The sequence below is a fragment of the Lonchura striata genome, chromosome 3 (assembly GCF_046129695.1).
Source record: "Lonchura striata isolate bLonStr1 chromosome 3, bLonStr1.mat, whole genome shotgun sequence".
NCBI classification, from domain to species: domain Eukaryota; kingdom Metazoa; phylum Chordata; class Aves; order Passeriformes; family Estrildidae; genus Lonchura; species Lonchura striata.
In genome coordinates, this window is record NC_134605.1 from 113,812,397 (window position 1) to 113,835,998 (window position 23,602).

General features: G+C 52.8%; 3 protein-coding genes across 5 annotated transcripts in view; 2 read left to right on the top strand and 1 right to left on the bottom strand.

The window, feature by feature from the left end:
* NRBP1 (nuclear receptor binding protein 1) overlaps positions 1-17,513 on the top strand; it is a 33,374-nt gene extending 15,861 nt beyond the window's left edge. Inside the window, exons 8-19 of the mRNA XM_021545168.2 lie at positions 2,465-2,488; positions 11,793-11,876; positions 12,128-12,186; positions 13,301-13,399; positions 13,474-13,606; positions 13,898-14,000; positions 15,578-15,628; positions 15,718-15,853; positions 15,939-15,992; positions 16,361-16,424; positions 16,500-16,555; positions 16,737-17,513. Coding sequence (XP_021400843.2) covers positions 2,465-2,488; positions 11,793-11,876; positions 12,128-12,186; positions 13,301-13,399; positions 13,474-13,606; positions 13,898-14,000; positions 15,578-15,628; positions 15,718-15,853; positions 15,939-15,992; positions 16,361-16,424; positions 16,500-16,555; positions 16,737-16,835 — 962 coding nt within the window. The 3' untranslated portion in view covers positions 16,836-17,513. The remainder of the gene's footprint in view (positions 1-2,464; positions 2,489-11,792; positions 11,877-12,127; positions 12,187-13,300; positions 13,400-13,473; positions 13,607-13,897; positions 14,001-15,577; positions 15,629-15,717; positions 15,854-15,938; positions 15,993-16,360; positions 16,425-16,499; positions 16,556-16,736) is intronic.
* Positions 17,514-17,613: 100 nt separating this feature from the next.
* On the top strand, positions 17,614-19,980 carry KRTCAP3 (keratinocyte associated protein 3). 2 transcript variants are annotated; one of them, XM_021545165.3, is made up of 6 exons: positions 17,614-17,823; positions 17,917-17,976; positions 18,501-18,701; positions 18,913-19,047; positions 19,329-19,420; positions 19,595-19,980. In XM_021545165.3, exons 1-5 carry the CDS (start codon positions 17,614-17,616, stop codon positions 19,410-19,412), a joined length of 690 nt encoding a protein of 229 aa, XP_021400840.2. In that variant the 3' UTR covers positions 19,413-19,420; positions 19,595-19,980. The 2 variants fall into 2 exon arrangements, with proteins under 2 accessions (XP_021400840.2, XP_021400839.2); XM_021545164.3 differs by having other exon boundaries at positions 19,329-19,980.
* Positions 19,809-23,602, bottom strand: part of IFT172 (intraflagellar transport 172) — a 37,911-nt gene continuing 34,117 nt past the window's right edge. Inside the window, exons 44-49 of one of the 2 annotated variants that reach the window (XM_077782518.1) lie at positions 22,967-23,026; positions 22,155-22,253; positions 21,436-21,589; positions 20,633-20,721; positions 20,315-20,400; positions 19,809-20,242 (exon numbers count right to left, since the gene is read on the bottom strand). In XM_077782518.1, coding sequence (XP_077638644.1) covers positions 20,089-20,242; positions 20,315-20,400; positions 20,633-20,721; positions 21,436-21,589; positions 22,155-22,253; positions 22,967-23,026 — 642 coding nt within the window. In that variant the 3' untranslated portion in view covers positions 19,809-20,088. The other variant, XM_021545162.2, reaches the window with a different exon arrangement.

The window sequence follows — 23,602 nt, forward strand, 5'->3', positions numbered from 1 at the left end:
AAACCCATGGAGCTGGCATTGCAGCCACGGTTTTCACCACAGGGAGATCCTGCAGGTCCTCAGAGCTGCCATTCCTGGAGCATGCAGCTCCAGGGTGCTGTTCAGAGGCTGTGTAGGAAGATGGCTCTTCACCTGTGGGGTACAAATGGTGGCCTCAGCAGTGTTACACCTTTGCTCCCTTCAGTTTCACAAAGCTTTGCTTCAGTGAGGTGCAGCAGGTGGGACGTGTGTGTGCTCGTGCCAGGAGAAGTGGGTGTCTGTGCTGTTACAGCTCCAGGATGTGCTGGAGTGGGACTGCAGCTGCAGTGCTCATGTGCAGCTATTCCTGAGCAGACCTCTCTGCTCCACAGCTGTGGGCTGCCTGGCCCCCCTCACATTCAGAAGTGAATTTATCTAAAAGATTCTGGTCCTTTCCTAAATAAAAAAAGAAGTGATTGCAAGTGGGCTTGTGGTCAAAAGAGGAATTCTCCAGATGGGAAAGCTGTGACTCCAGTGCAGGCTGGAATTAAAGTTGGCAGTGTTTCAGGATGTTTTCCTCTTCCTGCAATGCCCACCCAATCAGAAAAGGCAAAGCTACATCCCCAGGACTGCTGTTTGTGTTGGAACTTGAGCCTTTCTCCCTGGCACTGCTGCCTTTGCAGTGCCACATGGGCTGGGTTTGAGTTTTGGGCCTGGAACAGTTGCTCCAGGGTCACTAACAATGCCAGGCTCATGTTTGCTGCTTCCAGTCCTTGTTCTGTACAGCTGACTGGTATCTGAGCACTTCCCTGTTTACTTAAAAGCAGCAGGACAGTAATTTCTGTGGATTTATGGGGAACAAGGATTCAGTGCACTACGAGCTGTGCTTTGATGCTGTCTCTGTCCCCAGTACTGTGCTGGATGCTACTCCCAAAGTTCTTCTCCCTGTGGCTTTGGCAAAGAGAATACTTGCTGAATGTGGGGCAAAAGCCTGGCTAAGGCAGCTGCTGGTGTGCACTGCAGGACATCCTGCTGTCTGCTGGGGGAGGGCGTGCCAGGAGAGCAGTGTCATGTTGGAAATGTCTGATGGTGGTTCCTGTGACACATGTTCAGGGGCGGGAAGAGCCCTTTGCTCCTTGCTGCTCCCTCAGAGGCAGGAGCATGTGCACTGGCTGCACTGATCACTGCTTCTCTGTTCAGTATGTAAATCTGTGTGCTGGGGTTCAGCTGCAGAAGAAAAAAGGAGTGGGAAGGAGGAAAGATTTTGCATAATGCTTTAATGCAAAAGCCATCCATAATCCATTCATTTGCTGATGTTTTATTCTCCAGTTCCATAAAGAGCAGAGTTTATAGATTTAAGGAGGATGTTTCAAATGAGTGGAGAGCTTCGGAGAACTTGTGATGGGGATAGGAAAGCCACTTACAGCTCTTAAACTTGCCATGGTATTTCCAGAGGCTGGAATGTTCCACCTGATTTGTAGAGCTGTGGTCGGATGAAAGCATTCCTTGTGACAAGTCCAAGTTGTGCCCTCTGTACTCTTCACAGAGCCCACGTGCAGCACAGTGGTGCCTCCGTGGGTGTCTGTGCTGTCCAGCAAGGGGATTGCTGCCAGGTGTGTTCCTGGGGCTGCAGCTGCTCTGAGTGCAGGAGGAGCAGCGTGTACACACAGAGTGCCTGGTGCTGCTGCCTGCTCGTGTGGCATTGCTGGGAGATGTTCCTGGAATTCCCACTGGCAGTGTGAGAACCACTCACAGGTGGAAAGAAGTGATGTGTTTAGATTAGAAACCCTTTTGGGCAGCTCTTGGAGTGCCCCAGCAGAAGGGAGGCCTCAAGCTGGAGTGTCTCAGTGTCCTGTGGTGCTCTTGAGACCATGGCCATGTGTCAGCTGAGTGAGACCTTGATGGAGCAGAGAGGAGGCTCTGTGGAGTGCAGTGCAGATTTCCCCCTTGTGCCTCCAGGCATTGCTGCTGTGTGTCTCTCCTGGCAGCACCACACCTGACCTTAGGCTCTGTCTGTCTTTAGTCGTGTCTGCTCAGAGTCTGCACTCGGTTCCAGGGGCTGGACTCTTATGGGTGTTAGCTCTGCTGTGGCATCATGTGGCCAGGTGTGTAAGTGTGGGCTCTCCTGCTGACATCTGTGGCCAGAAGCTACTGGGATGTAGGGAAAGGGAATTCTCTGCTGAAGGGGTGGGGTGGGTGGGACTGTAGGACACTCACAGCAGAACAGAATTTCCAGCTTCTTGGTCTCAGAGTCAGCCATAATCTTCTGCTTGCTCAGAGATGCCGTGTCTCCCCTGCCTGGTCTGGTTCTCAGGTAGAAGCCCTGATGTTCCTTAGGTAATTCTTTTGAAGAGGTGGCTGGAGGCAGGGCCCAGTGCTCAGTCCTGTCCCTGTGTGCCCTGACTCTGACCCAGCTGTCTCTATGGATGTAAGTGCTTTGCTGTTCACCAACTCATTGACTTTATCTCGTTTTACTTCCCGCTCACGGGCTGCTCTGTTACAACAGTCTTTCATAGGATATTTGCTAATGGTGAGCAAACTTCTCCGCTCCTGTGATGTGATTCCACTTATGTCATGTACATGATTTTATCTCTGTGTGTATCTGTATATATATATTTATATATATATGTGTGTGTATCTATATTTGTAACACACAAACATACACACTGATGTATTTACAGTGTTCCCTTGCTATAAGGCTGTGTGTAAAACTGTTTGGCGTAGGTGCATCCTGCTTGGAGAGCTCATGTTCTGTGCTGGGATGCAAACAGTTCCTTGTGCTCTTGGCCAGAGCCTTACAGAGAGGGAGCACTGCCCTTTGTGAAGTCTCCTGGTTGTTAGTTTTCTCCCTCTCCATGTTCTTAGCGTGTGCTAATCCACGGGCCCTGTGCATGCCAGCTCCTGCATGTCAACAAGCTGTGCCTTGTTCTGAACTCTTCCCAGCTGAACTTCCCACGTCCATTAGGCTCTTCCCTGCTGCTGCTCTGCTGCCCTTGGCTGGGATTCAGCCCTGGACTAGCCCCCACTGTGTGCTTGGCTATCCAATTGCTTGCTTGTAGTTTGAACTCCTTAGATGTGTTGGTTTTAAGATGAATGTTTCAGTGAATGTGTCTGGCTCCTGATGGCCAGATCCCTCCTGCCCCAAATGAGTCCCTGGATTGAAGTAAGCTTGGCTATTGATGTTTCCCCAGATAAATCTCTGGTTTTGGGGAGTTGGGCTGGTGGGAGCCAGAGAAGGATTTGAGTATTGCAATTTGTAACCCTATTGCATAGAACACCATATTTATATTTAAAATAATTGCTTTTTTTATTTTTTGCCATCAGAGTTATTCTCTATGGTTAGAGTTTGTTTCCACTCAATTGGGAACCTACCAACTGTCAGCTGAAGTGGTGGAAAGGGCAAGGGCCTGACCAGATGGGCTCTGTGCCCTCCAGTTTGGCAGGAGGATGTGCTGTGCCACTCTGCATTGCCAGCAGAGCAGAGGCTCCTAGAAAGCTCAGTCTAGGATCTGCTGTAGCTCAGGGGGACAGTGATGTAGTCAGGGCTGGAGTACTGAGGAGGGCAGGTGTCCCGGGGGGTGGCTGCAGGGTGGCAGAGTGGCAGCGAGTGGACTGGCCCAGGAAGGAGCCCACAGCAGGGGAACCCCACGCTGAGGGCAGCACGGCTGAGGGCTGGCCAGCCTCTCAAGTCACCCCTGTGAGCAGAACCAAAGGCCCTGGTTCTAGAAAGACAGGAGAAGCCTGGAGGAGCACTCTGCAGGCATAAGGAGATGCTGTGGTACCTCACCTGTGCTGAACAGCATCAGATGGCCTTGGAATACTGAGCTTTCCTGACTGTGAACTTGTTCTGACAGTCGGTTGTACCAGCAGGTACTGTGGATATGACAGCTGGGGATGGTTTAAGCCTTTGATCTTGAACAGTGATTTGGGTTTAAAAACACTCAGTCTAGGGTGAAAGGTTCCTGTTTTGCTTGAGCATTGAGCTAATGAGGCTGTGAGTGACATGCTTTCATGACTAATCTTATTTTAGTCATCACTTCACTCCCTTGGATTTTGTTGCCTGAACTTTAAATGTCATGCTGGTTTCCACATTCTTAACAGACACCTGAGGTGATGCAGAAATAAGAGGTTAGTAGGATGTCTTGGATCTGGGTTTTTTTTGGTTTTTTTTTTCAACTATGGCAGGTCTGATTTTAAAAGGAAAATAATGGGTAATTTAAGTCACCAGACAGAAAAATCTGCCATAAAAATGGCATGTTAGCATTGATTTAGGAAAATGTGAATTGGTGTAGTTTAGTTTTTCTAACTGTACAGTTTTATGTTTGAGTCAAGCACATTGTCTACCAAGCCAAACATTTTTGGTTCCTGAGAAACTTGGCAAAATGAAGGCAGATATTTCATATGGTTTGTCTGTGACTACAGGTGCTGCTGAGAATGAAATTGGGCAAGGAAATAGTTTTGAGTGAAACTTTTTGTCTAGAAGAAAGTTCAAGATTGGATCCAGTCTACATTTTGGGGGGGGCTGGTTTTTCTTTTAAAGGTTTGACTGCCATGGGTCTGTGTTGTCTGTGAAACTCTTGGTGTAAAAGCCTGTCTCCAAGTGAAGGCACTTCTCATTTGGGTTGTTCTTGAGAAACTGATGAACAAGCTGGGTTGAGTAGCATGAGGTTGATTTTAATGTGAAGGTTACAATGATGTAATTGTAGTGCTGTAGCTGCTGCTGTGATTGATTACTAGAGTGGCAGAAACAGTTCCAGAGACGTGTCCTGGGATTTTGTGTAGGCACAGAGTTAAAGCAGGAGGAGCAGCCATTGGTGAGTGACAGTCCATGGTTTCTGTCTGTGTTGGAATTCCAGCTGCCTCCTGCTGACCACGTGTCTGGGGAGGGTGGTGGGATTTTTAAGGTCCAATTTAGTGGGAAGAACTGGTGACCTTGGTGGCCTTGTGGCAAAGATTTTCCTCCTTCTATGCTGTGATAGTACTAAACTTATTCTTATTTTGTAGAAGGTTTAAAAGCCAGCTCTTGCTCCTAGCAGTTATTTCTCTAGGTCAGAGTACCCTCTGTGTGTGCTGCTGTGATTGATCTCATTCATGAAAACACCAGGAAACTATGGTCATCTAGTTTGGTTGTTGTTTTCAGTTAAGTAAGATATTTTAAAATGTTTAAATATCTCTGTTTAGTGCTCCAGGTTATGGAACATCAATTTTCTGAGGTGATTGTTATTTCTGTGTTGCACATTGAGGGCATTGCTGCTTCAGTTTTGTTCAGCTCTTGTTGTGACGCGGCAGGCTCTGTTTTCTCTCTGCTTTTATGTGACTTTCCCAGTGGGCATGGGAATGTGAATTATAGTCATCCAGGTCTTCATTCACCCATTCTCATATTAGCACAGCAGTTGTGGGTGTCTCTTCCTTTCAGGGCCCTTTGGTTGAAGGCTTTGTGAACCTCAGCAGTTTAGGAAGCTCCTTCGTGCCAGTTCTGAAAAGATCACTTAAACACCAACAAGCAAGGGCAGCCTGTTGTGGCTGCCTGTGCCTGAGCAGGAGTGAGCTGTCTTCTCAAGAGGTCCCTCCCAGCCCAGACAGGTTTGTGGTTTAGGCCTGGAGCTGTGTAGGCCAAGCGGTGTTCTCACTCTGGCACCTGCTTCCAAGGGTGAACTTTGCTGTAGGTTAAATCTCCCAAGGTCCCTTTGGCACCTTGTGGAACAATGATAATCAAAGATGTGGAGTTTGAAATCTGGGAAAGTTGTACTTGAAATTCTTGATATTGTGGGCCCTAATTGCTTTTTAGAATGTACATAAATTGGTTCAGTCCCTGCTTCTGTTAAGCAGAGCTGCTCACAACAGAAGATCATCTTCATGGTTGTGTTTCTGAGGACTTGCTTTGTAGTGCACGTCTGTCTTCTGGGAGCAGATGGTTCCTTCAGAGAGCTCATTCTGTAGCACTTCAGTGAATGTCTGCTCTTGTTTTTTCTGATTGCCTGTAATTCTTGCACTGTGATGTGAACACATATATCTTTTTCATAGCAATATTGCATTGGTATATCCCAAGCAGGGGTTTGCATGGTCAGTGAAGCCTTCATTCATCTGGTCTAGAATGTGGAACTTGGTTTTGGGTGCAGATTGCATATCTCCCAACACAATTAGTTAGTTGTTTGTGCCATGAATTCTTCCAGATGAAGTGCCAATAAGCTCCTACGTCACTGTTTAGGAGCGTGGATTGACAGTTACTAATCTTACAGCACTTTTTTATCTGTTCTTGTTTTTCCTGCTCTGTCTACTTCTATTTTCTGCTTCCATGTAATGGATGTGGTCAAACACGTCAACTTAGAACTCTTAAGCAATCTTTTAAGTGTAAAAATACCACCTGCTGCTTCATGAGAAATGTGGCACAGTGTGATCATGTCCCTCTCTGGCTCACTGACAGGAGTGTGTGCCCTGGCCCCAGAAGTAGCTGATGATGCCCTGGGCTGCATTAGGCAAAACTCTGCCAGAGCAGGGAGTGGAAGGTCCTGGCCCTCTGCTCAGTGCAGCCGCCCTGTAGATGCAGGCCCAGCGCTGTCCCCCCAGGACACGAGGGACAGGGACAAGCTGGGGACAGCCCGCCGAGCAGCCTGCGGTGCTGCAGGGCTGCAGCATCTCTGCCGGGGTAAGGCTGAGGGAGCTGCAGCTGCTGAGCCCAGAGCAGAGCGGGCCCGGGGATCGCTGGTGTGACACCTGCAGGGAGGGCTCTGCGGGTGAGTCCGGCCCAGGTGAGCCCAGCCCAGGTGAGCCTGGCCTGGGTGAGTCCCAGGTGAGCCCGGCCCAGGTGAGCCCGGCCCAGGTGAGCCCCGGGTGAGCCCAGCCCGGGTGAGCCCAGCGCTCCCGGGGCGCCCGGGGACAGGAGTGGAGGCCACGGCAAGGCTGGACCCCGGATGGTCCCTCTGGACCCCGGATGGTCCCTCTGGACCCCAGGCATTGTCATTGTGGTAGTAGCACAAGCACAGGTTGCCCAAGGCACTGATAGAGTCTCCATTCTTGAAGTCACCCAAAAGCCATCTACATATGGTCCTGGGCAACCAGCTCTGGGTGTCCTTGCTTGGGACAGGGGTGTTGGACAAAGTGACCTCTGCAGGCCTCTTCCTACAAGAGCCATGCCATGATTTTGATTCTGTGTTAATTTCTTTGGAGAGTAGCCTTCTCCAGTTTTTGTGTGACATTAACTCTCTATTGCCAGTACCACTGATTCTGTTCCAGCAGTGTTTTCTCAGGAGGGAACCATGGGCAGTGTTTTAGCAGAGGTTGGTTTCCTGCTCGGAAGCAGAAAAGTGTGTATGTGTGTATATGTGTGTAAGCACATCAGGAGCTTTACCTGCACTGGGAACAGTGTAGTGAACTTTCCATACACTGAATCTATTTGCTCCTTCAGCTAATTATACTCAAGTGCCAAAAGGAATAAAAATCCTGTTGCTTCTGATGTCTCAGTGTTGCAAACATTCTGCAAATGCTATTTGCAATCCCTGATACAGATCTGGGGGCTGTAGGAAGCTTTTATTCTGTGATCAGCATAAGTATGACACTTCTTCCTGTTTGACTCCTTGCTTAATGGCTGTATGCTTCTTTTTATGCCAAATAACTTCCTAGTTCCTTATTTTCTAGGCCTTGCACTCCCTAATAAAAAAGCTTTTGTCATGACTGTGTGCAGAGAAAGGAAACTGTAACATTGTGGGTTTGTGCAGCCTTGTACCCTTTTGCAGGAGTGAAAGCGTCTGGGGTATATGAGTGCAGGGGATAACAATGTAGCCTCATACCTCTCCTGCCCTGTGGTCACCCCTTCATAGCTGCAGAGGGTGGTCTTGGGTTCAGTTGATAATTTTTAGGTCCCTGGTGGTGCAGTCCCATTCTGGGTTGCACAGCAAGCCTGGGACAATCTTAGAGATGAGTTGTTGATCCTTTCACTGACACCTGGTTTCCCCCTGCTTTCTGTTAGCCAGGGCACTGGGCCCTTTGCTGAGGAGGGAGTCGTGTTCTGCTTTGCAGCACACAAGAACCCAAACAGCTCAGTGGCTGCTGCAGGAGGCAAGGCAGGGCAGTAGAACAGGGCCTGGGGAGGACTGTGGCACAGGAGATCTTTGTTTCCTGCAAGGAGGAAGTTCTGAGTGCAGAATAAAGGCACCCGTGAGATGGACATTGCACAAGAGGGAAGTGTCCTCTGCAGCAGGGAGTGTTCCAGAGCAGGGGCAGGATGCCCAGGCAGCTCTGCTAAACCTGCTGTGGGGACAGCTAGGAAGGAATGCCACCATTGCCTCCTTGGCTGGCACTGCTAACACCCAGTGGGCACACAGGCTGTCCACTTACTCTGGCCAACTCTTTTTGCATGTTCTTGAGGGTTTGAGAAGTGGAACTGGCTACAGCATGTTCCTGTAGGAATGCCCATTATCTCTTTTTAAGGTTTTGTTATCAGATTGAGTTCAATTTGTCAAAGACAGGTTGCTTGCCCTACCTTCTGCTGTGCTTCACATTTCTTCCTACCACCTGTCCTGCTCAGACACTGTATTTGGTTGAACCTTTTTCTAAAATTCATCTCTGCTAATTGCCCACCAGAATTTTCAATTCCCATGGGGCTGTCTTGTAATCTGCCCCTTGTAGTCACTTTCTTGTGGCTGAGAAAGACACATTCGTTGTTATTATTGGTGATCTGACTTTCCTTTGTGGTTCTCATCATTTGTCACACTTAGTAGCCATTCTCATCCTTCATCCATCCAATCATGCACAGCATGGAGCCAGTTTGAGAATACAGAAATAGGTGTAGAAGTGACAGCTAGCAGCCATGTGTGAGCGAGGCAGGACAGCATGTGTCAGAGGTAACTTCAGGTGTGTGTTCTTACCTGGTACAATCAGGAGGTTGGTTTAAAATGTAGGCTCAGGTGAAGCTCCCAAACCCCTGCCATTGCTAAGTGGCCCATACATCAAGATGACCTGCATCAGTGACCAGACCAAACCCAAAGTTTATTGTCTTCGGGTTGTCTTCATCTAAAACCCTGTCACAGTTGTAACAGCTGCTGTGTTGAACACACCTGCAGGAAATTTTTCAGAGCTGACCTCAGAAGCAAGTCGTGCTGTCAGTGCTTAGAGCAGAACTGTCTGGCAGGGCTGTCCCTGCTTAGCTCTGAGACACACAGGAGGTTCTGGGCGTCTGATGTCTTTGACCTTGTGCTACCTCAGCTCTGCAATAAGAGAGTGAGGTGACACCTGTCACTTCAGCCAAGCTGCACATGAGCTGGGATATCAATGGCTGGAACTGGAAGATTCCTTGACAAGTGTGGCTGATCAAACCCAGCTCCAGAGCCAATCTCTGCAACAGTGATGGAAAAACACTCCAGTGGGACTCGGCACGTTAGGAAGCCCAAAGACCAAAGTACCAGAGGGAACAGGTCCCTCGCTGACCCACAGAATCAAAGTCAGAGCTGCCTGTGTCAGTTCTGTGTGTGTGAGTTGAAGGGTCCCACGGACAGTGCGAGCCTGGTTCTTTCCAGAAATGCTGGTGCTGCTGCAGAAGGTCTGTAGGACCTGGATGCAGAGGAGCTGATTATCAAAGCTGGCTGGACCTCATTAAGGACACTATGGAGGCTGGGCTGGACTTTGACTCTACCTGCCTGTTTGGTGTGGAAGTGCATCAGCCGTCACTGCTGAGGTTTCTGTTGATAATCTGTTCTGTGACTGCCTCATCCCTGTCCTTAAAGGGGCACAGGAGCCAAGAACAGAGTGCCTGCACAGTGAACTGGCCCTTGCCATCCAACACGTGCTCATAACAGGATTTAAAGACACTGGAAAATGAAGCTGGTCACAACATTGTGTGGAGGGTAACTTTCCTTGGCTGATTCTGCTCCGTATTTGGCAGGACTGGGTTGTCGAGTTTTTGGTCCCCGTTTCCTTTTACAATGCATTTTTCTGATAAGGAAGGCAGAACAAATAGAAGAGTTCAAAAATAATTTATTTCTCTCTCCACATTGTCTGCTTTGCCACTGGGAGTTCCTCTGGCATGCCTGCAGTAGCTGCAGGTGTAAAAGGTGTCAAACATCTATATGATAGTTTCTGTTGGGCTCTGCATTGGGTACAGAGTCATCCAGGATCCTATAAATAACAATATAAATCTGATGTTGGAAGAGAAGGGTTTCTGAAGCCTAAAATACTCTCTTTAGAAAGCCTGACATGAGAACCCAGTGTGCTGGACAAGCCATGAGTGCTTTACTTATGTGCCAAGTCTGGCACTGGCTGGATGTATGGTGACAGGGTTGGGGCTGACGGGTGAACTCCAGCAGCACAGGAACACATCCAGTCCAGTTCAGAGGACTGGGCAAACTCCGGTTGTAACTGACTGAGGAGTAAAAAATACTAAGGTGAACAGAAGTCCAGAACTCATCACTTGGGTGCTGATGAGGATCTGGCATTTTCTGGTTCCTCAAGGGATGCTTTGAGCTCCTTGTCATGTGGGGGGGTGTTGAGTTCCTTTTGGGGCAGAGTCTCCAGCAGAGAGAACTGATGTGATGGTGCACAGCCCTGGCCAGAACTTGTCTGAAGCAGTCAGTGTCACTGGGAAAACAGAACTGGTCTTGGAGAAAAACAAAGAATGTAGCTTATGCTGCTTGGCGGTGTGAAGGTGAGAGGATCTGGAGATGTCTGGGAACAGGTGAGCACTAGGAATGAAGTCATCTTGCTGGACTCCTAGGATCAGAGCTAACACAGGGAACAGAAAGCAGTTATTTGTGAATGGTTGGTTGGGAAAGAAGCCCCTAGCTATTGCAGCAAGCTCTGCTTCCAGCGCTCAGATTGGGTAATATGATTTGGTATGTGCCATGCAGCAAGGCTCAGCTGAGTTACCAAGGCAGGTCCTTCTTGTCTGACTAGATCCCAGAGAATATCTCCTCTCTGAAACTGGTAACTAGTTACTCAGCTAGGAATCCTCCTCAGTGTGGAAAAATGCAAGTGGTTTGGCACGTCCCAGCCCACATTGTGCCAGTACAGACAGGGACTGATTGTGATTGTCCAGGAGGGTGAGCAGGTGGGACATGGGCCTGGGACTCTGGGACTGGACACATTCCAGTGTGACAGTAGAGCTTTAAATGGGTGATGGCTCTGTGCTCCCTGCTCACCTCAGTGTTTCTCCCTGGCAGACAGCTGCTTCATTTCAGAGAGTTGTTCGCAGTCTCTGCAGAGGTGGCTGTCCCAAAAGCTTATCTTTCATGGGGGTCCATACTTATGCTCTGCTCATTGTTCTTGTGTCTGCAAGTTTATTTCCTCCCCACAGCTATGAGTGGTTTGTGGAGGTGCTGGCTGCTGGGAGGTTCTGCTGTCTGGGTGGTCACCTCCCTTCCCTCAGCAGCTTGGCTTGATTCTTGTCTGGAGGTGCTTTGGCACCAGCATCCTCCTAAAATGTGGAAGAGTTGCCTGGTAGGTCCATCTTCCCAGAACTCAGGTGGTGACCAATTGCAGTGACCTTGGCACCTCTGGCTGTTCCTCAGGCTGCTATTCTGAATGAGTTGCTTGTGACAAATGCTGTAGATCTGTTTGAAGTTAGGCATTTCAGCTGAGAGCTGTTCCCACCTTGTCCCCCCACAGGCAGCAGTTGTGGTCTCCAGGTTTGCCTTTGGAGAGTGATGCTAAGCTGCCAAGGAAGCAATGCAGGAATGTATTGGGTCAGGGCAGGTGACAAGAGATGAAGGCTGTGAAGACTCACCTTAACACCACCATTCTGCCCCTTTGGGCTCCAAGGGCCTGGATTTGCAGGTGTTCCCTGGGATCTCATCAGGGATGGGATGTGGTTTCCTGTATCCCAAGCATTCCTGGTTTTCTTCTAGTGGCACCGGACACAATTAACAACCACGTGAAGACCTGTCGTGAGGAGCAGAAGAACCTGCACTTCTTTGCCCCGGAATATGGAGGTATGGTGTAGCTGTGGCTGCAAGCTTGGGGATTTTTTGGGATAACTCCAAGCTGTTCTGCACCTTGTTCTCAGTTCCAGGCTCCTGGCAGATGCCACATTAACAGTTCTGAGCCATTTGCCTGCTGAAATGCTTCAGCTCTTCTGTTCTTTGGTAGCAGAGGAGGGAGAAGCTGCAGGACTGTCCCTGAATGCAGAATGCTGCTGCTGCATTCAGAACTGACTGATAACAATTCCATTTCTGTTTTACAGAAGTTGCCAATGTCACCACTGCTGTGGACATCTACTCCTTTGGGATGTGTGCACTGGAGGTAAGTGTCAAACATGGACTGTGGGACAGAGATTATGAATCTGATGAAACAGAGAGCTCTGGAAGGGCTGTGGCCATGGGTGGGTTTGCTCGGTGACAAGTATGTTTTGTTCTCAAAGCCAAGTGCACTTTGCCTTGGAGGTATCCCTATGGAGGCTCTCTCTAGTGCCTCACTAAGAAGTGAATGGCTCAGAGATTTTCAGTTCTTCCCAAAATTCCTATTTGGTAATGAATTACTTAGCAGGTCTTGGCCAGTCCTGAATTCAGACTCACTGGTTGGAGGGAATAGTCACTGCTGCAGACTGTATGTAATGTCCATCTATGTGACCAGTGCCTGGGGTGTTTGGAGCAGAGGACAGCTGCAGTCTGTCCCTTTGTCTGGGAGAACCTGTGCCCATCTGATAGAGGTGCTGGTTGCAGTTGATGGGAGGCTGCCATACTGGTTGTAGCAACTTTGTGCTTCCTCTGTCCTTGCAGTAGGTCCAAGTCCAGGTAATGGAAGCTGTTGTTAGGAGGATTTTCTGAAAATTGTCAGAAAGAGCCAGTACAAGGAACCGTCAACCTGCGCTGCACATTCCATTAGTGAAGCAGGAAGAGAATTGTGGAAAGATACAACTTTTAGGAAACAAAACTTAAGCTGAATGCAGAGACATTCTCTGCAATATTTTCCAGCCTTTCCTAGCTGGGAATTAGTGTCTGTGTAGTTGTCTGGAGACCATTCTTGATGTGTTGTGTGCTTGCTCTTGTTCTGTGATGCAGAGCTATTCAGACAGCCAGAAGGGACACTGTCAGATCCTGGCAGTGATCCAGTCACTGTTTCATTATGGAATTGTCAAACAGAATAACAGGCCAGTGGATCATGAGGTTCAAAATGGAGACACTTACTGTCCAGGTTGTTGCTGGCAGAGTTCCCAGGGCTCCCTGCAGTCTTGGGGTATTAGGAGCAAGCTGTTGTAATGAGGCAGCCATTCTCTCTGCGTCTCCAAATGTGACCTTAAGTACCCCCAAACAGCTTGGCCATGGTGATCTCATGCTTGGCAGTGGTCTCCTTGAACCTGTCTCCCATGCAGTCTGTCACTCCCAGTGGAGTCTGATGCTCTGCTCTGTGTTTGCAGATGGCAGTGCTGGAGATCCAGGGGAATGGGGAGTCATCCTACGTGCCGCAGGAGGCCATCAACAGTGCCATCCAGCTGCTGGAGGACCCCCTGCAGCGGGTAAGCCACGGGGCGTGGTGCCCTGAACTGCTCTGCTGCTGCTGCTTGTTGTCTCATGCAGGTTTTTTCTCTAGGAGTTCATTCAGAAGTGTCTAGAGCAGGACCCTGGCAGGCGCCCGACAGCCCGGGAGTTGCTGTTCCATCCGGCGCTGTTTGAGGTGCCATCGCTGAAGCTGTTGGCTGCTCACTGCATCGTTGGGCACCAGCGTGAGTACAAAGCCCTGGGAGCCACGTCCCCACGTGGGTCAGTGCTCTGCAGAGCTTTGCTGAGCTGTCAGTGCTCACCCCAGTGAGCTGGCACCCTGGGAACTGCCCTCCCCATGCCCTGCTGCTCTGCAGGTTCCTGGCTATTGGACATAGCTGTGGGGCTGGGAGGGCTGTGGTGTCTGATCTGCTCTGAGTGCATCAGAGAGCATAAGACCTCTGCACTTTTCTTTGCTTTTCTAGGGCTGGAGAGGAACTGCAATTGCTCCAAGTTACTCCTCTTTTTTTTAATAGATATGATTCCTGAAAATGCTTTAGAAGAAATGACCAAAAACCTTGACATGAATGCAGTGTTGGCAGAGATCAATCACGAGGACAGGGAAGGAGTCAAGATGATGTGAGTCCCCATGGTGTGCTCAGGGGAGCATTGTTGGGCACTGGTGTGAGCACTGGGACTCTGCCCAGCACCTCAGTGTTAGTGTTTCCCCAGTGACTGGGTGCCAGTGGGAGCTGGTGGAGCTGGAGGTGAAGGAGCAGTCACTGTCTGGGCACACACACTTCTGGGGAGGGTTATTCCTGCATGGAAGGAGACCTTGCACCTGTTTCCAGGGAGTAGATTCTGTGCAGCTGAGATGAATTGTTCCCCAAATGGATGGACGAAATGAACATGCTGTAGTTGGAGCAGTCCCCAGCAAAATATGGCTTAACAGTTTGGGAAGCTGCTCTGACCAATCACAGATGAGCCAGAGGGAGCCACTTGCTCACTTCACAGAAGGGGTTCCTCAGTGTTCTTCTAATGGAGCATCCTATTCCACACTATGCACAGGGAAAGGCAGTTGTGTCAGTGACACACAACACTACTTACACTGTAGGGAGTTACCTAAGGGAATGCCTGTAATATATATGGGGCAAGCAGAGTGCCAAAAAAGTGATATACATTTTGGATAACAAAGCTTTGGCTAGTCAAGGGATTAGCTGAAGACTAGGATGTGAATACTGTATTCCCAGAGAAGCCCAGGGTGCTTCCAGGGGAGCCCAGAGTTCTGGGATGCCCAGGCTGCTGAACAAGAGTGACCAAGATGACAAGAAAGAACAGCTCTGTCCGTATGAGCAGCTCTCGGAGCCATAGGGACCCTTCCAAAAGCTCACATTCCAGTTGTTATAGTGCTAGGAAATATAGTATGAAATTCATTTTGGAATGTTTTTGATACAGTTTCAAAATGGAGGATAAGTGAACAAGCAAAGCTGTACAAGAGAGATCCTTACATGCGTGGGATGTCAGTCTCTGCAGGCGTGGCTGTCCATGGGTGCCAGCCTGGAACTGGCTTTTTGCTAGTGCCATACCTCAGAGGTGCTGGAAAAGGAAAAGAAAGCAGCAATCACTTGAAATGTCAGGATCATTTCTGGATGGTTCATCAGACTGCCATGCAAACCAAGCTGCTAGGAAAAAAACCTATAAATTTTTGTTGAAAACTACTGCTGTGTTAAGAGGATGGGATGATCCCAGCTGCTGGGGATGTGGAAGGGGCTGGAGAGTGGTCTGGGAGCTGAGGTAGGGTGTGCAGCCCATAAAGCTGAGGGCTTTGAGGACATCCTGTCAGGCTTCCAGTAGTTTTGCAGTCCTTACCTCATCTCTGGAATGCCTCAGAGCAGCCTTGAGAGAGGGGTTTGGCTTTTCTAAGTGTTTGTTGCAACCAGGGACCTGGTATGGCAGGTGTTTGTGAAACAGCTCACCAGGAACAGTGTCACTGGGCCACCCTCCAAATAACTGCATTGCACAGTTCTTAGGGATGTGAGACTGGCTCTGCCATAACTGCTGCCTCATCCTTAGCTCCTGTAGGTAGTTATGTCCTTAAGGGAAGGTAAGAGCTTGTTGCACCAGCCCAGGACATGGGGATTTAAAACTACACCTCAGGAGACTTGAGTGGATGATACTGTGAGATGATTTCTCATCTCAGGACATTTTTTTTCCAGCTTCTCTCAATCTCCAGCCCTGGAGCTGGACAAGTTCCTGGAGGATGTGAGGTAAGAGGCATTTTTTTAAGACACCTTCCACTGTGTGTGAGACTGGAAAAATTTTGGAGAGTTATAACCTCAGATGCTGCTCCTTGTAGGAATGGAATCTATCCCCTCACAGCTTTTGGGATGCCACGACCCCAGCAGCCCCAGCAGGTTGTGGTGAAATCTCCCATTGCTCCCCCATCAGTGAAAACCCCAACTCCAGAGCCCGCTGAGGTGGAGACCCGCAAGGTAAAGGCAGGGGCTCAGCCTCGCTCTCCCATGGCCAGGCAGGGCTGAGGGGCAGCTGCTGATGGGCCCTGTGCCTCTGTTCCAGGTGGTGCTGATGCAGTGCAACATCGAGTCCGTGGAGGAGGGGGTGAAGCACCACGTATGTTTTATGTCTGGCCGAGAAGGGGGAGGCCGAGCTGTGCAGGGCTCATGGCTCTGAGGTGCTGCTGGTGCCTGGGGTAACCCTGCACTGCTGCAGCTGCCACCATCAGGACCCAGAGCCTGACCCAGGCCTGTTCCTGCTGCTGACCTGGCACCTGGGCCCACCCCCAGGTCCAGACTTCCAGCGCAGGATGGTGCTGCCAGCTGCACCATCCAGCATGGAACTGGCTGTGGCTATTCTGTTAGATCCCCATGGGGCTCTGGAGGTGTGGTTCCCATCTCAGGGGGCATTTTTAGGGTTGCTTTGGGCTTGCCATGGCAGTCTGCAGGACTGCAATCCCTCATGAGAATTTCTTTGCCCTGCAGCTGACACTGCTGCTGAAACTGGAAGACAAGTTGAATCGACACTTGAGCTGTGACCTTCAGCCCAGTAAGTACCCCCTTCTGCCCCTGCCGAGGGTCACCACGCTGGGACCAAGGACTGACACCTTTCCTTGTGTTGCAGATGATAACATACAGGAGCTGGCAGCTGAACTGGTCCAGCTTGGATTTATCAGTGAGGTAAGCAGGGGCTCAGGTAGGGCTATGGGCCTGTGTTACTTCCTCAGCATTCAATGGTTTATGCCCTTTTTGGGGTGATGAGGCAGGAGGAATAAGCCAGGTCCCTGCCCTGGCAGTCTCCAGCCATGCTCTCAGCTTTCAGTGGATGGGGTTTACGCCTTACTGTCCTTGTTCTTGCCAGGCTGACCAGAGCAGACTCACCTGTTTACTTGAAGAGGCATTTAGCAAGTTCTACTACACTCGGAACGGAGCCCTGACGGCCGTAACTGTGTCATCTTAGCCCCGTGGCTCCTGGGCAGCCAGTGTGGCCTCGCTGCCTGCGGCCTATCTGTGTCTGCCCACTGCTGTCGGGCATCCGCAAGACCCCAGCTGCAGTGCTTGGAAGCTCATCCTGCATGTGCCGTGGCTGGGCTCATCGACAGTCCTCCCTGCCCGCCTCCTAAAGAGGACTTTGCGCATCAGTATTATTTCCAGCCCTGTTTTTGTTGGGATTTGCCAGGTTGTGCTGCGGAGCTGAGGCCTGGCTTGGGGCATTCTGCAGCCCCACTCATGTGCATGGAGTTTGTTCTGTTTGAATTGTACAAAGTGTCTTTTGCACAGCACAGAAATGGGTTTTTTTTTCTTTTTTTTTTTTTTTTTTTTTTTTAATTTAAAGGTAAGCAGGGGTGGGCCCCTAAGCCCTGCACCCCCGGTCACTCCCCCCTTTCCCGCGCCACGAGCCCAGGGGTTCGTCCCCTCTCCCCGCCCGGCGCTTTGCTCCTGCCGCCGGCTGCACTTTGTTTACTGGTTCGCACCCGCCGGGGCCACGGCGTGTGCTGGCCCCGGGCTGCGGCCCCGTGGCCCTGCAGCCCCCGGCCCTTACCGGGGACTCCCGGGGCCCTGCGTCGTCCTGGGGCCGAGCCGCGGCTCCTGCATCTCATTTCTATCATTTCCTATTTTTAATAAACTGTTTTGTAAAGACGCGAGTGCCGCCTCTTGCAGGGCGGGGCGGGACGGGGGGGCCGGGCCGAGCGGCCCGTCCCTGCCCCGGGGCGGAACCGGCGGCGGCGGCGGCGGCCATGGCCGGGGGGCGGCGGGGAGCCGGAGTGCTGGCGGAGCCGCGGCGGCTGATGCGCTCGGGGCTGGGGCTGATCGTGCTGGGCCACGGCAGCCTCGTGCTGGGCGCCATCGTGCACGGCTCGGTGCTGCGGCACGTAGCCGGCGCCCGCCGCGCCGTCACCCCCGAGTACGCGGCGGCCAACGTGGTGTCGGTGTGCTCGGGGCTGCTGGTGAGCGCGGCCGGGCCGGGCGGGGGCCGGCGGGCCCTGCCCTGGCCGGGCCCTGCCCTGGCCGGGCCCTGCTGAGCGCAACTCTCCCCGCAGAGCATCGCCGTGGGCATCGTGGCCATCCTGGTGTCGCACAACCTGTCCCGGGCGGTCCTGGTGAGTGCGGGGCTGCGGCCGAGCAGGCGGGGGGCCTCGGCGCGGCCCTGTCCCGCCGGCAGCCGCTCCCCTGGACCTTGGCCCCGCGGGCTCCTTCCGCCTCGGCGGCGGCTGCCGGTGTCTCCTGTCCCCGGCTCGGCCCCGGCGGCCGCTCCGGGAGGATGGGAGCGCCGTGCTCGGGCAGAAGCGCTTCGGTGGGCGAATCTGCAGCCGGGTCGGGGGTCCCGCGTGGGCTCGCAGGGTGGGCGGACACGGGGCAGGGTGCGCTGGGCTGGACTGCGGCTCCCGCGGAGCCTGCTCTCCACGGAGCCAGAGAGAAGGGGCGTCCAGCGGTGCCGAGCTCACAGGGGGTGGAAGGATGCCAAAGGTGCGAGAGCCTCATCCGAGGGCACGGCTGAACCGCCCTGGAAGAGGCAAGAGATCGTGTGTGCTCCCTCGGGAGCAGTTCTGCAGAGGCACGGGTGCCCGGCCTGAGCGTTTCCCCGGGCTCGTGCCAGTCCCACTCGTATTCTTGCCGCCTGCAGCACTGGACCTTGCTGGGCGTCTCTGTGCTGAACTGCCTCCTGTCCACGGCGTGCAGCGTGGGGCTGACGCTGGCCATCGCCCTCACGGTGCACAGCCGGGGTACGCACCTGGTCTGGGGCTGCAACAGCTCCGCGCTGCCCGTAGACGCCCGTGCAGCTATTGCCACCAACGACTGTCCCTTCAACACCACGCGCATCTACGTGAGTCTGCGGCGTCACTGCACACCCCCACTCCTCCCATCACCCTCTTTCTCCCTCTGCTTTCTCTCATCTTTCTTTTCGCTCTGACTCTCCCTCCTGCTTCCCTTCTCTCCATCTCCCCCTTCTTTCTCCTGCTGTCCACATAGTCTCTGCTGAGTGTGTTCAGCCAGCCTGGTGCAGTGCCCACGTTCTTGTGACCCCTGCTTCGCAGGACACAGCCCTGGCCCTCTGGCTCCCCTCCCTGCTGCTGGCAGCTGCAGAAGCCGTGCTCTCGGGCAGGTGCTGTTTGGTGGCTCTCGTCTTCCAGGGCATCGGGCCCTGTGCACACAGCTATGGCAAGGAGCAGGTACGCCCCGCTGAGCTGGACAGATCTCCCCCATGATTCCTGTCTTTGTGCTGCATTTGTAGGGTGCTGGGTTCTGCTGGGAACAAGGAGGCAGCAGTAGGGGGGGATGCAGAGTTGGAACCTCTTCTAGCCAGCCTAAGTGCCAGACCAGCACCCCTTCATGGGGAGTTGCAGAGGGACCCTTTCTTCATCCTCCTGGTAGCCAGGCCTGTTCTTTTTTTGTGAGAACACTGCCCAACACATGTCCTTGCCACCCTACACTTTTTTTTTTTCCTCTCTAGTTGGCCAGGCCAAGTACAGCAATGGAGAAGCCACTCCGTGAGAGGCAGCAGCTCCTGGCAGGACTTGCTGAGTCTCCTGCGTAGCTGGAGAGGCGAGTGCACCATGTGGACCGTGCCTGGGATGGGGGGAGCAGGCTCTGCCATCAAGAGGGCCCATGTCAACACCAGCCCCCAAAAACATCTCTTCCTAGGGACATGGTCAGATGAGTCAGTGATGCTGGGTCCTGCAGCACAGCCTGGCACTGACACTGCTCCATCACTCCCAGGTGGTGCTCCAGGAGTGCTGTGATCCAGCAGGGTCGGGGGCAAGGTGATGTCATACCTCCTGCAGTGGGCTGATGCGGTGAGGATGTGCCTTGCCCCCTCCCCCCAGCTCCACCCCCCTACCTGGGACAGACCCTGCAGGTGCTATGAGCCCCAGATGCTCTCCCATCCTCTCCCCAAGCTGCCAGGCCCTTCCTGGTGTGCTGAAGGCTCTGTTGGTTTCTGTCAGCAGTGATGGGGGTGGGCAGAGGTTCTGGGGCCCAAGTCCTGGTGCCATTGCAGGCAGGGCAGCTGGTTGTGCCTGTGCTCGAACATGGCAGGGAACAGAAGAGGTAGAGTCTCTTTGGTGTGGATCTCTAGTTTTCTTGAATAAATAAACCTTTCCATATTGGCTGTTCTGAGTGGTTCTGCCAGGTGAGTGCTGGTTGTGAGCAAGGTGTGGCAAGAGAAGGAAAGTACAGCTGCTCTGTGAGCCCATCCCTGTGCCTGCCACTCCTCAAGCACAGGGATGTTGACAGAGCTGTGGCCTCAGTGTGGAAGTCATCCACAGACGTGGGGGTTGAGACACATGTACAGGGGTTGCAGCCCTGTGCCCCCCAGCTGCAGTGTTCTGGGCCCAGCATCCCCTGGCAAACAGGAGCACTGCAGGGCTGAAATAACATATTTATTGGATGTGGAAGGTGCAGAGGAACAGGCCCAAAAGCTGCCACAGTCCTGCTTACTGGAATGAGAAGCTGGTGCTTGGGAGTCCCCCACACCACCGTCGGAGGAACTCGATCACATCCTGGCCCGCAGGGCTGTGGGATGTCTGCAGAAATAGAGAGACCTTGGCACTGGAAAGGGCACCCCCGTGCCCCCTGCCTGAAGACACCTCATGGGCTGGCAGGAGTGGGTCTGGTAATCCTCACCAAGCAGCACTGCTAGGAGAGTGCAGTAAACTGCCCTGGGACAATGACTGACCCAGAAGGATGCTGCATTGTCAGCAGGAGGGGCTGAACCCCACCCACAGCCTGTCTCCCTGCCTGTGGGTTCTGGCTCACCTTGACAGCCATCACAAATTTGTACCACACATCCTTCTTCACTTCTCGGCCTGGCCTCAACTCAATCTTGTTTCCTAGCACTGGGTACCCTGGGCACAAAGAGACACATTCAGAACAAGCTGAGCCCCACAGCAGGCCCCTGGGTGCACCCCTTCCCTGTGCTGCAGCTGGGGCTGCCCCAACAGCACAGTGAGTTGGGGAGAATAATGCTGCCTTGGTCTCCAGGAGATCAAGATGAAGAAGGGGTGTTCAAAGTGGGGGATCAAATTAAAGTCCAACAATGGCAGCCAGCTTCTGATTTTCAGACCCACAGCCCCGTTGTTCCTGGTGGCCCACTCCTGCTCCTTCTCTGACCCTTTTAAGTCCTGCACTGCAGAGCAGGGCCAGGTGCTGCCCATTTTCAACTGTCTGTGCTGGCCAGCCTGGAGCCCCCAGAAAAGCTGTGCCAGCCTGAGCCACCACTCAACCACAGAGTGGCTGGGGTCAGAACTGCTCTGGGCTCTGTATGGTTCAACTCCCTGCTCGGCAGGGCCAGCCCAGCCGAGGGCTGTGTCCAGACAGTTTCTGACTGTCTCTAAAGGATGACTGTCTCACAACTTCTGTGCAGCCTGTTCCAGGTCACTCACCCCCACAGTAAAAAAGCCCTGTCTCCTCCAGCAGATCTGGTTCCCCACAGCCACACAGTCTCTCCACTGCTCTTACAGCACAGCCCAGACCTCCTGCCAGACTCACCCTGCAGCACATTCTGACTCCTGCATGGCACTGTGTCATCTCTAGTCTGAGTGAGCTGGCCCGGAGCTTACCTGTCAGCATGCAGGGCAGGGAGGACACCCTGGTCCCTGCTGCCACCAGAGAGGCTTCGTAGGTGCCACGCTCGTCCTGCGGCAGCGCCTGCTCCAGCCGCTGGTCCATGGACACGGTGAGCACCCAGTCCCTCGCCTCCTCCCGCTGCTCCTCCTGTGGGCAAAGGCCAGGGCCAGGCCTGGAACTGCGATGCTGCTGCCCGGCTGCAGCCCCACTGCAGCAGGGAGCACACAGGAGAACAGGACAGGCGTGCAAGGTGTGCACACAGCACACACATGCAAGGTGCACAGTGGGGGTTGAGAGCATGTGTGTGTTGGGGAGCGTAAGAGAGAGAGGATGTGTGTGTGTGTGTGTGTGTGTGTGTGTACAGGTATGTGTGTGAGTGTACTTACACAGCTGTGTGAGTGTGTACACAGGCGTGTGTGTTTTTGTGTGTGAGTGGGTGTGTGTTTTTGTGTGTGTACCAGTTGTGTGTGTGAATGTGTGTACACAGGTGTGTGTGTTTTTGTGTGTGCACACATCTGTGCACACGTGTTTGTGCAGCTGTGTGCACACGTCTGTGCATGCGTTGTGCATGCTCGCAGTGGAGGGACAGGCAGAAGGTGCTTCTTTCCATCCCCTGCAGCCTCTGCAATCCCAGCCCCACCCCAGTCCCTATTCAAGGGCCCTGAAGCAGCACCACTGCTCCCAAGAGCTGAAGACAACAGGTGACACTCACAGGCACGTGCTGATGGGCTGGAAGGGGCACTTCAAAGGGAATGTCTGTCTGCTGAAAATCAGAATGGTCCAGGGAATCCAGGTTCCCTTCTTCAATGGCCTGGAAAGAAGGAGTAGAGCACTGGGCAGTGCTGGTTGTAGAGCTCACAGTACAATTCATGGCCAGGATGCCCCTGCTTGTTGGTGCTGTGATGACCAGGCCCTCCTGTCATCCATGACCACACTCTGCAGTGTCTCTCAGACTCTGCCCCATTCAGGTGGCCTTTAGAAAGGGAAAGATGTAATTGAGTGCTTTTGTTTTCCCCCAGCTGCTGCTGACAGCACTTGAGAGCCTGGCACAGTGAGATGTGTCAGCTCTTTTGGATTTGGTGTTTCTGGTGGCCAGCCTGGTGGACAAGCAAGGGACTGAGGGGACTCCTGAGTCCTGTACCACAGTGGCCAAAGCACCGGGCTATGGCCTCCACCTCCCAGGTAGTTTTTCTTCCCTTGGTACAACTTGAGTGAGATCACCCTGAAAGCTGTAATGCCATCTGCAGCCACGAGGATTTCAGGCCAATGTGCTCTTTGCTGCCATGTGCATGGTGGCACTGGCATGCCAAGGGTGACTCAGCCAGGGCTGTGCAGGTGCCCTGCATGGCAGGTCCTCCCACAGGGAGTGTGAGGGTGCCCCCTGCTCCAGGCACACACTGAGAGGGGTCTGGGAGCCTCAGTTGTGCCTTGGCCAGCCTGGGGGTCAGTAATGGCCATGTGGCAGTAATGGCAGTGCCGCTGCCACTTTAGAGCCAGCCCTCCCTCCCCACAGACCATACTCACGTCTGAGAGGTCCAGGAAGTGGTTCAGGAAGACAAATGCCATGTTCTCCCAGCTGACTGCCTGGTATGGAGAGGAACCCTGAGTGAGACTCGGCAGCTCATCCTCACGGCCAGCTCTTCTCCCAGAGCTATGGCTAGGAAGGATGGGGCTCTGTTTGTGCCATAGTGTCCAACCAGCTCAGGCTGTCCCACAGAATGGAGACAGGCATTATGACCAGGCTGGATGGGACTTGGAGCAGCCTGCTCTAGTGGAAAGTGCCCTTGCCCATGGCAGGGGATGGAACAAGATGAGCTTTAAGGTCATTTCCCACCCAAACCATTCCATACTTCTATTTTTGCACAGCCAGGTCCAGGCAGCAAGGACATGCTGCTGTCCTTGCCACATATCACAGGTCCCAGGCAGACTGTCGGACACTTGGGTGATGTGGAGCAGAGCTAAGCAGCCTCACATGCACACTGACAGCCATAACATGGCCTCTGTCCACCCTGGGTCTGTAGGTCCCATCTGCTCACTGGCTGAGGTCTGGCCAGCTGCTTGAGGAACAGCCTCCAGTGAGAGTCCAGCAGCCAAGGGAGGATTTGGGAAGATAAAGTCCAGAATCCCTGAGCCCAGGGTGTCCCGTGTCCTTCACTGGTG